General features: G+C 47.8%; 2 protein-coding genes across 2 annotated transcripts; one reads left to right on the forward strand and one right to left on the reverse strand.

Annotated features, from left to right (window-relative positions):
* Nucleotides 1-61: 61 nt before the first annotated feature.
* On the reverse strand, nt 62-8,146 carry rtf1 (RTF1 homolog, Paf1/RNA polymerase II complex component). Its single transcript, XM_079370586.1, has 18 exons — nt 8,009-8,146; nt 5,906-6,016; nt 5,668-5,818; nt 4,762-4,963; nt 4,561-4,678; nt 4,364-4,475; nt 4,149-4,287; nt 3,879-4,056; nt 3,521-3,603; nt 3,321-3,408; nt 3,084-3,191; nt 2,937-3,014; nt 2,733-2,854; nt 2,022-2,079; nt 1,631-1,708; nt 1,442-1,543; nt 1,242-1,356; nt 62-1,129 (listed from the first exon to the last, which is right to left on the reverse strand). The coding sequence occupies exons 1-18, from the start codon at nt 8,093-8,095 to the stop codon at nt 1,023-1,025; spliced, it is 2,037 nt and encodes a 678-aa protein (XP_079226712.1). The 5' UTR covers nt 8,096-8,146; the 3' UTR covers nt 62-1,022.
* Nucleotides 8,147-8,479: 333 nt separating this feature from the next.
* ndufaf1 (NADH:ubiquinone oxidoreductase complex assembly factor 1) lies at nt 8,480-10,714 on the forward strand. The gene is made up of 5 exons (XM_079370592.1): nt 8,480-8,609; nt 9,468-9,980; nt 10,063-10,248; nt 10,336-10,410; nt 10,507-10,714. Exons 2-5 carry the CDS (start codon nt 9,495-9,497, stop codon nt 10,645-10,647), a joined length of 888 nt encoding a protein of 295 aa, XP_079226718.1. The 5' UTR covers nt 8,480-8,609; nt 9,468-9,494; the 3' UTR covers nt 10,648-10,714.
* The last annotated feature ends 21 nt before the right edge of the window (nt 10,715-10,735 follow it).

Genomic DNA, 10,735 nt, shown 5'->3' on the forward strand with positions numbered 1-10,735 from the left:
TGCTGACATGTAAAAACATCTGATGACTTGTTGCTACAGAAGACACAAAGTGACAGAGAAGTTATGAAACAGTGCCTCTTTATTTTTTCTGCACTCACTCCAAAATGCATATTTACATGGCATGCCACATCAATACAGGAACTGACTATGGACACAATCGATAACACGTAGAATCTGCTCCGGAAGTTGAGCCCACGGGAGAGTTTCCCCGTGAACAACCGACCAAGAGACCAACAGAAACGAAGCAACACTTGTATAACCAGCCATAGAAAAGGGTTCCTCTTAAATCAGGCTCGTTTCAAAGACTTAAAAAGAGACTAATGTCTTTTTTCCGTGTGTGCTGAACGTCTTCACATTTGTCACGGAGGGCCGGCGCCACGTTCAAGATGATCCGAGATGATGTGAACTCAACTTCGCCAACAAAAAAAAAAAAAAAGAACAAGGCTGTTAAAATGGAAGCCGTAGGGGCAGATTCAGAAGGATGAGATTTACAACAGTAAGAACGAGCTGGTCGTCTGCGTCACATATCCAGGACACTCGTTCCAAAACAATCTAAGTCTTCTAAGACAGTGTCCTCGCTCAGGGTCATAATCCACGAGCGCCGCGTCCTTTCAGAATAAAACTAAAAGAGACGAGGAGAGTGGAGTCCAGAAGATCCAAAGTTGCGGGTACAGAAGTTAAATACATAAAAAAAAAGAGACACAACCCGATATACGAGTGCGTGTGTGACGAGGCAAATCAACAAAAACTAAAAATCTGGACAAGCTTCTTCTGAGAGATTCCTTTGCTTGATAAGTATTTCCTCTGTGTTCAGATAAACAGTCCGTTGTATGAACATTCAAAACACACGCGTCCTCTGGGAGTCATTGACACACACACACGCACGCACACACACACACGCACGCACACACGCACGCACACACATCCTGTCTCACAGCCATACACTCGCTCGTTCTCACACACACACACACACTCTCTCTCTCTCGCATTACACACGACGTGGTGTCGGTTCCAGGCTCACATCAGATCAGCCCCCTCCTCTTCTTGTAGTCTTCCAGGTTGAGGGACCTGCGGGGGGCGCCGTCCTTCACGGGCAGCGCATTGGAGCTCACGGACAGAGACTTGGCCTCTGAGGAAGAGAAGAACAAGTCGAGGTATCAGCTGATTTAAACATCCAGGTCGGGCTTTCAGGACACCAGAGGTTTAAATGTCAGAATGGTGGATCAGACACACGGTCTCACCTGCGTTGGGGACCTGAAGGTCGATCTTAACATCAAAGTCGTGAACTTTGAACAAGTCCTCTGAGAGGTCAGTGGTTGGCTTAGGGACGTCTTTGTCTTTAAAGTCTGCTTGACCCTAGAAGACAAGTTGAGATGAATGAAATAAAGCAGATCTCAGAGAGGAGCATGGCTGCTGACAGAGGCCACGCGTCTCTTCTTACCAGTTTGTTCTTCTCTGCGCTCGCAAGATCCCCTGCTGATCCAGAGCCGTACTTCTGGTTCAGGTGAGCCAGGATGGCTGCGTGGACTGACGGGTCTCTGGCCTGCAGAAGCAGGAAGTAAATCAGGTGGTCAGCTCGGTGTATTTCTTCCCTTCAGAACGTGACATGAGAGAATAAAACAGGTCTTACGTTGGACACCATGGTGGGCTTGCACTGTCTCCGTGTGAAAGGATCCATTTGCTGGTTTTTGGAGTTTTGTCCTTCGGCCTGCAGGAAAACAAAACCAGCAAACACAAATCAGCTTGGACCTCCGGCTGTTATCAAACACTTAATACTGAACAGAGGACAAAGCCATGGTGCATTCAGGTGCTTACTGTACTTCAAACAAACTTCTACTTCACAGGTGAGAATCTGTGGCTGAGTCAACATCTAAACAGGAAGTGACATCTCTTTGTACAGATACATTTGTAGGCGCTGCCAACTTGTGATGGCGTCATCGCTGCGGTTGCATCTGAGCGTGTGCTAACGGTGACAGGCGTGCTCAAAGCTCCTCGCCTTTAAACCAAAGAGCCTCACTCACCACGAGAGCTTTCTCCGACTCCACGATGTTCCAGCTTCTGTTTCTCTGGTTGATGTAGCTGAATGACAAACAGAGTCAGAGAATCAGAAAGGTCTGTAAAGGAACATGAAACAACCTGCAGTGATGTTCACAGGCTCTGCATGTATAAAGGTCACAGATTACCCAGAATCCTCTCCTCCATGTTCCTCTAACATGTGTCTCTAGTCTACAAACCCTCCAATCCTCTCCATCGTCTGCCTGCTCAAACAGGCCGTTTGGAGATGTTCCCTTCATGACATCACAAAGGGCAGTAGCCCCTCCCCTTCATGACATCACAAAGGGCAGTAGCCCCTCCCCCAGGTGGGTGACACTCCCACAGCTAGGTGTTTGTTCTGCCCTCTGAGTCTGCCTTCTCACCGTAAACAATAGGACATGGAGCCAGAAAGCAGCGAGTACACCCGAGCCCTTCCAGAGAGGGGGCGTGGCCAGACACAGCTCATTTACATATTTAAAGCTACAGACACAGAAACAGCCTGTTCTGAGCAGGGCTGAAATAGAGGGGTTTATAGACATGATCAAATACAGGATCAGAGTGGATTTACAACAACACACTTCACACACATGATGAAGAGGAGCGAGGACACTGATTTCACCTGAAGAAGAGGAGGAGGTCATGTGACCTTTAAGAGAATAACTACAGAAAGTTTTCTCCGTGTTTTTAAGCAGACAGACCTGATGGCAGAGATGCTTTTGGTCCGCTGCCTGTCGAGCGCTTCTGCTCTTTCCTCGAGCTCGTTCAGCTCGTCCTGGATCACTTTCACTTTGTCACCGTCTCCGCTCTCCTCTGCCATGGCCTTCAGTCAGGACGCACAAAGAGGAGAAGAGTTAGAGCCGAAGTGATCAGACACGCTGAGCTGCACAGATCGTTCTCAGCACCTTGTCTTTGAGGAGCTGCGTCTTCTTCATGGCATAATTGGGCGGTGCTTTCCGGAACCTGTCCTTCTCTTTAACAATCTGCAGCAAATAAAACAACAGTTAGATCAGCTGGTTACTGAACCCCGCCATGCAGACGACCACACTTACATCCTCGATGTCTTTGTCGTTGAACTTGTAGTTCATAGCTTCTTTGATGGTCTGCTCCTTTTTGGTGATTTCGTCCAGAGTGGGTACTTGCATGGTGGCGTCCAACATCTGAAAGAGACGCAGGCAGATGACGATGATGATGATGATGATGATGATGATGAAGATGATGATGAAGATGGCCGTTCTGCCCGTTAAGCAGGTTTACGCTGCAGCCTGTTCCATGAAAAACACACTCACCGCCTCCTTCCACTTCATGAACTCGTTTTCTGTGAACTCCTGATTCGACACAAACTCCAGCCTGAACACGCGTGTGTCGCCGCCGTGCCTGCAGAGGACACACGTCACACACTTAAACAGGAATAATGAAACAGTCTGTTAATATATATATATATACACACACTCTGATATACACACAGTATCTGCAAACCAATACCAACCTTAACTGTAAACCTTTATTTGTTCGTGTTGTTCCAAGCTGGTAAACCTTCGCCGTCTCCACCACATCCACGATTTCAGCCACCTTTGAAAACAACAGACTTTATTATTAGCGCGTGTTCGGAGGTCTTCACATTGACTTCCTGTGTGATGATTCCCATCGAGTTCATCAACCATCAGTCTGTGTGCAGCTCTCTCAGTAGCACCTGTGTGCTGTGGGAGCTGGCGTGCCCGAGGCTCGCTCGCAGGGGAACGTGACCAGCATCATCATGACCAGCCTGGTCCACGCCGCTTGATATCCCAGCATGCTTTGTGGCTGTGTGTGTTCTGGCTGTTCACAGGGATGAAACATGAACTCACCCTGTAAACTGGTTTGCTGCTGTTGTTGCCGATGCCTATCCTCACGAAGCAGCCCGTCACCGTCTTAGCGAAGAAGGGCATGTGGCACCAGCGCTCCAGCTTGTGTCTGGACAGGCGGATCCTGTTCAGCTCATCGGGGAGAGAAACGGGCTGGGACTTGGGCGGAGTTTCTTCTTTTCTGTTCGGGGGACAACGAGCACAAAGATCTTTAACGGGAGAGGAAAACTAGATGGAGTGAGCGACGTGTTGGAGGAGCAGAATGACACATACTCGTCTTCATCGTAAGACGACGACCGGGAACTCCGATCACTTTTGACCGATGACTTGTCGTCGTCTTCCTCCTCCTCCTCTTCATCGTCAGAGTACACCTCACTGGTCTTCAGAGGCTGGCGTTTGGCCAGCAGCTCGGCTGCTCGCCACAGAGATGAGAGGTTAGCTTTAAGGATCAGCTCAGCTCAGCACAGAGCAGAAGAAATCACACCCACCTGTTTTGTTCTTCTTCTTCTCTCGCTCAGCCTTCAGCTCCTCCATGGCCTGAGTCTTCTTATCCAGCTTCTCGTCCCGTTTGGACCGCCGCTCTTTGTTGTGTGACATCACCTACAGATGGATGGAAAGAACGTTTGCTTTCTCAGGTCAGTCCAAAAAAACATGTGACGAGAATCCTTTAGCACCCTGAACTCACCACTTGTGTGTCTGGAACCTGGGACAGCTTCCTCTTCTCCTGCTCTTCTTCCTGCTTCTTCTTCTTCTCTTCTTTCTCTTTCTTCTTCGCCGTCTTCAGCTTCTTCTTGATTTCAAAACTGTGGAAACAAACCGAGTGAAGAAGATGAGACGAGGTGCGTCTCCTGGAAGGTCACCTGCTGCTGCCTTCATGGACACTCACCGTCTCTTCAGCACCTCTCTCTTCTCGATTCTGTTGAACAGCTCCTGCTCTCTCTCCTTCTCCGTCATCTGCTCCAGTCGAGCTCGGTCCTCAGCGTCTCCCATCAAGTCGTCATCGTAGCCGTCCCTGAACACCTCGTCTTCAGAGGAGTCGGAGTCGGAGCTGGAGGACGAGCTGTTGCTCTCCGAATCAGAAACCTCGCCTGATTAAAAGAGAGAGAGAGTCACGTGTGCTTCCACACATACAGGACACTCTGGAAACATGAGCGTCATGTGTGAACACAAACTTCCAACAGGAGAGGACATGATTTCTCTCTGCTGCTTATCGTCCTGACATTAAGACCTTCCTGTGGCTGTGAGACGAGCTGAGGACAGTCAGAGAAGGAGGAGACGTCTTCAAAGAGGAAACATTTTAACCACTCAGATTCCATTTGGATCCGGGGTTTCCAGGACTTTTCCAGGTTTTCCATGCCCATGTCCCTGCCCAGCTTGGAGCCGACACAGTGGGATATAAACTGGATGAGCAGGATAAGAACATGACTCGTCTAATCCCAGCGGCCTGAGGACACGCTCTGCTGATTTGATGAAACTGAGCGAGTGGATCATTAGACGACGCCTTCAGCGCCACACGGCGAGCTCGGCTTCCATCAGACGTGATGATGACGAGGCCGCCGTGTTGCACCGAACATCGTTAGAAATAAACCAGAACTATCTGAAGCTCTTCTTTCTACCTTCATATTGATTCTTAGCCAATCCCGTCTCGCCCCTCGTAACGCCTCTGTTTCTACCTGCCATGGCGTTCCCAGTATTCTCAATGAATATCAGAGGAAGACAAAGGACTGCAAAGCCACGTGTGCAGAATATGCTGAGGTGAAACAATGAGGCGCTGAACGGCGGACACACGTACCCTCCTCCGGCGCCGAGCTCTCTGCCGAGCTGTCTCCATCTGAGCTGCCGGACGCCGTGGCTTTATGAACCTTCTTCTTGGTAGTGTTTTTCTTCTCAGATCCTTTCCCAGGCTTCACCTTCTTTTTGCCTTTGGTGCCACCGACCGTCCACTGAAGGAGACGGAGAGTTGGATGATTACAACGCTGGTCTCTCCTCTTCTTGGAGTTTAGAAGTGAAACAGTATTAGACACGCTTACCTCATCGTCGCTGTCGGAGGTCTCCGAGTCTGTGGACGCTGCAGGTTTGCTCACAGGCTCTTCCTGCTCACCTGAATCCACCCGCTTCCTCTTCGCCAAAGACAACAGCTCCTGAAAACCAGAACCAGGCGAGTACACAAAACAAGACGCTGTATGTTAAAATGATGAGACGTGTTCATCAGTGTGACCCCACGACCTCCACTCAACATGTTCAGGTTAGTGTGATAAATCTCTCTGTGAAATCAACCATTGGTCACAACAGTTCATTCATTTAACAGCTGAACTTACAGATGATGTGTGTTTGAAGTTACAAACAGTAATATGCATCCAGCTCACGAGATAAGACGAGAGCTGCTGACACGCAGAGCAGCTCTAAACCTTTTCTGCAGCCGCCACTCGAACCCTCGCAGGGCGTGAGCCATGTTCAGACAGAACGCTGAAAACATCAAGAGCTGCAGAGAGCACAGCATGTGCAGGGTGACCGCTCCACTCAGTCCTCACTGTAAAGAGACAGATCCTCTCCGGCTGAGTTTGTCTCACAGGACAGATGTCTCAACGTGTCCTGCAGAGTGAGCAAAGAGCTGCACCCTAAACTCAGCAGACTTCAGTCATGTTGTTTTTTAAACCATGAGTAATAAAAGCTGTTAACGATCAACAGCAACAAAAGTTCTGATCTTTGGTTGAGCGTGAACTAAAAGCTGCTGCGAGGGAAAGACAGCGAACACGGTCTAAACAGAAACGTTGCCAACACATTTGTGCAATTTCAACATGTGTGAAGAAAGTTGCATTTCTGGTAATTAAATAAAAGAAATGATTCAATAGTTGATGCTTGGTGGGCCTGCACAATTTGACTGAAGTATGAACATGTGATCACATAGTTCGACTTCACAATAAGGAAATGAATTGTGATAAAATAAACTCTGAACTCTGTCTTGAATCAATGATTACTGCTCACTATCAACACTATTGATATTTAAAGAGGACATCTTCCCGCTCTTTTCAAACAGCGCCCCCTGTGGTCTAAATGAAACATCTGTGTTTCTGTCTTTGGTCCAAATACAACATGAATCAAGCAGCAGAGGAGGTTTGTGACCCTGTACAAACCAGATCTCTCAGAACGCTCTGTTTTAGTGTGTGTGTCTCTTTAAATGCAACAAGCCCCGCCCCCTGAGTTTTCCCTGTGGACATCACTCCTCTGTAGAGACCTGCTCAAAAGCTTTACTCTCGTCTGGAGGTAGAGTCCAGGGGAGGTGGAGTCCAGGGGAGGGGAGGGGTTTAACCAGAATCTAACTTGTGATGTCACAAAGTGTGAAAATCTGAAACGGAGCATTTGTCTCTGAGTGGTGAGACTTCTACAGACCACAAACAACTGGATGGATTTATTTCACATTTTGTGGGTCTGTAGTCCTTTAGGTTACCCAGATAAATATTCAGACACTGTAGAAGAGGATTTTTCATAAAATGTCCCCTTTAATATATCAGAGTGCATCGTTTTATTGAAGGTGGTATTAAACACTGTGGAGGTATTTATAGCTTACTGTCAGGTACTGAGCTGCTCAGACTGACTTGTCTGTCTTCAGTCTGTTTGACAACAACACCGAAATACACCTTCAGCTATACGCGCAATGACGTCAGCCCGTAATGACGTCAACCCGCAGCAGCTTCTTCTTCAGCAGAATAAAGTGCGACTCTGCTTCTAACACCGTGTTAACACCGTCCTGACCCCTCACACATTCATCAAACAGTACACAACACCAGTGAAAACCATCACTAGCTGAACTCAAGGAGATCCCTCCGCGCGGGAATCTAGTCCTACATTAACACAACATGATCGTCTAACCTTACCGTTAGCACTACTTAGCTAATGGATGCTAATCCGTTTCTTTCTGAACCAGCCGATCTCTAAAGTATGACTGAAACACCTTCAGGGGGTCCAAACTGTTTATTCACCTTTAAATCAGTTAGTAAAGGTAAATAAAAACAGACTCAGTGTCGAGGCCAAACACAGCGCAGTCAGTTAGCACACATTAGCATCGCCTCGAGCTGTTTTCACAACTTAAAGTGTCCATTAACTATCACACAGTCTTTAAATGTTTCTCCTACCTGGTCTAAGTTGTCGTCGCTGGCGCTGTCTTCGGAGTCAGAGTCGATCACGACCCGACCTTTCCGCTTCTTCACGTTCACCATCATTAGCTGCAGCGGCTAACCTGCTAGCTTCCTCCGCGTCGACTAGCAAGTCGGCTCTGCAGTCAGCCACACAAAGGCAGTACTGAGCATGCGCGCTGGCGTTAAAAACATTTAATCACCGCTCGTGTTTAATGTTCTCACAACAAAACAAAACCCTAAACGTGTCCGTGACTCTCATGTTGTTTTATTACTGAAGTTTAAAACAAGAACAAAGCAGCAAAGTGAGAGAGAACATTTAGAGTAAACACAGAGCGGAACTACTTATTCATAACAAGTGCGTCAGTCCGGACACACATATCTGTAGCACGTGGGATGCGTTCAAGATCGAACCGTTAACGTTGTAAATCTGTTTCTCTGTGCTCCCTTTGACAACGTTTGAGTCCTGAACGCAGCTCAACCTTGGCTCATTAACACGACGGCTTCATGAAACAAACCTGAAACTGAGTTTATTTATATCTGTATTAAAACTGAACCACTTCCTACTCTTCTTGATCACTTCCGTTCCAACATGATAAGAGTAAGTCACAGCAGATCATTCACTCATTTTAATCCGTGTTTCCAGCTGTCTTCATACCTGTGTTTATTATTACTATTTATCCTTTAACATTCAGCAGCAGCTGTAAACATTAAACTTATAAACATGAAGCCATTAAACGGATATGATCCTGTTTTTGTTTCATGAGTCTGAACCTGCTGCTCTCTGAGCTTTATTTCATGTTTAGTGGAGCTGTTATCTTCTCTCTTCTGTCTTTAAAGTCTAAATGTTTCCTCAGATTATAAATCAGCTGAAGAACAGGACGCTCAGCAGATTTACTGAGATTCATGTTTCAGAGGACAGACGTGAACCTTTGACTGTGTATCACCATTCATCTCCTGTAATAATAATAAACACCTTTAATCAGAGCTTTCACCAAAACACCTCCCAGGTCTGAAGTTATCTCATGACTTACCTGTCAGTTATATTATCACGTCTTTGACTGGTTGGAATGTTTAAAGGCATTAAAGGGATGTAATATGACGCTTTTTGCATCACATGAAGAAAACTTTCAAACAAAGAAAAACATATTTTTCTCATCTCAGGGCAAAATGAGGGCTGGACTCACGACCATGTTTCTAATGATACACAGCTTCATGTCAATGAGTGAAGGATCCCTTTAAGTTAAATCCTGCTGTATATATTCTTAGTTTTTATATATTCTTAGTTTTTATATGTTCTTTTCTACTTTGTATTCCATGTCATATTGTTTGTTTCTAACTGTATGTTTGATGTCCTGCTGTAAGAACATGTTGACCTGATCTTTTCTCTTCATTGATTTAAAGTCAGTCATCACCATCATGACATCGTGCATGAACACTAACTCAAACCCTTTTCCAGCACTGACTGGTCCGTGTCAGCGCTCAGATGTCTTTACAGAAGATCACACGTCTCCCCTCAGCGAGGCTGCTGACCTGCATCCGTCCCCGCGTGGCGGCGCCCAGCAGAGCCGTGAGTCAGGATGAATACAGACGACCCGGCCAGCCCAGAGAAGACAAGCTGCCGTGGCACAACATCAGCTTTGACTTCTGGAAGGGCGTGGGGGGGGTGAAGAAGCACTTCTCTCTGCTCAAACAGGAGTTCTCCGAGCGCTGGGTGGGTCCGGAGGGCAAACCCATCATGGAGCACATGTTGGAGCAGAACCGAGTGGTGTGGGAGTTCAGGGGCCCCGAGAGTCTGGAGGACTGGGTCGTGTCCTCGGATCGGGAGATTGGAGGTCAGAGCGAGGCTTACGTAAAGCTCGGCAAAAACAACAACACATGTTTTCTGTACGGGACTCTGAGCTCCACGCCGCCGAGGGACGGAGAGACGCGCTACAGCGGGTACTGCAGCATGCGCTCCAAGCAGCTGCTGGTGAGTGACCACAGCTTTCTCACACTGACGACCCGGGCGCCTGAACACATCTTTGAAGTGTCAAAGTGTCTTCGTCCCGCAGGCTTCATTCGACAGGAAGAAGCACCACGACTGGACCAGTTTTAACACGCTGCACCTGCGAGTGCGTGGCGACGGGCGGCCCTGGATGATCAACCTCGCCACAGAAACTTACTTCTCGCACCAGAAGGACGACGTGTACAGTTACTTCCTGTACACGAGGGGAGGGCCGTACTGGCAGGACGTGAAGGTAAAAGGTTCACTCAGGAGCTTCAGAGATTACGTCTCAGGATCTGAACCTCGCTGCTTACCCATGTGATGATTTCTCTCCTCACAGATCCCCTTCTCCAAGTTCTTCCTCACTAACCGAGGGCGGATACAAGACAACCAGCACCACGCCTGGCTGGACAAGGTAGAGCAGAGGGACACGTGAGCTCGAGTCTTTGGGACGTCCTCACACGTCTGTGAAAAGACAAACTCAACAAGCTTCACTTCCTTGTGTTTGCAGGTGAACTCGCTCTGCTTCACTCTAGGGGACAACGCAGACGGCCCGTTCCAGCTGGAGATCGATTTCATCGGCGTGTGCAAAGATCACGCTCACACCGAGGAGTTCGCCTACGAGATGTACAAGAAGAATCCGGAAGTTTGAGAGGAAGTGCTTCTGCGCTGGACCTGCGTTCTTAAATATGAGCCGACAATAAATGTTTGAGACGGAGCGTCAATGAGTCACATCTTCA

This window comes from Symphodus melops (assembly GCF_947650265.1).
Source record: "Symphodus melops genome assembly, chromosome: 19".
In the NCBI taxonomy this organism is placed as follows: Eukaryota; Metazoa; Chordata; class Actinopteri; order Labriformes; family Labridae; genus Symphodus; species Symphodus melops.

Coding starts and splice junctions, on each gene's coding strand:
- rtf1 (XM_079370586.1), bottom strand. CDS start 8,095: ATGATGGTGAACGTGAAGAAGCGGAAAGGTCGGGTCGTGATCGACTCT. Junction 4,679..4,761: donor AGAGAGGTGCTGAAGAGACG/GTGAGTGTCCAT, acceptor TTGTTTCCACAG/TTTTGAAATCAAGAAGAAGC. Junction 2,080..2,732: donor AAAAGCATCTCTGCCATCAG/GTCTGTCTGCTT, acceptor TTTGTCATTCAG/CTACATCAACCAGAGAAACA.
- ndufaf1 (XM_079370592.1), top strand. CDS start 9,495: ATGTCTTTACAGAAGATCACACGTCTCCCCTCAGCGAGGCTGCTGACC. Junction 9,981..10,062: donor TGCGCTCCAAGCAGCTGCTG/GTGAGTGACCAC, acceptor TTCGTCCCGCAG/GCTTCATTCGACAGGAAGAA. Junction 10,411..10,506: donor ACCACGCCTGGCTGGACAAG/GTAGAGCAGAGG, acceptor TTGTGTTTGCAG/GTGAACTCGCTCTGCTTCAC.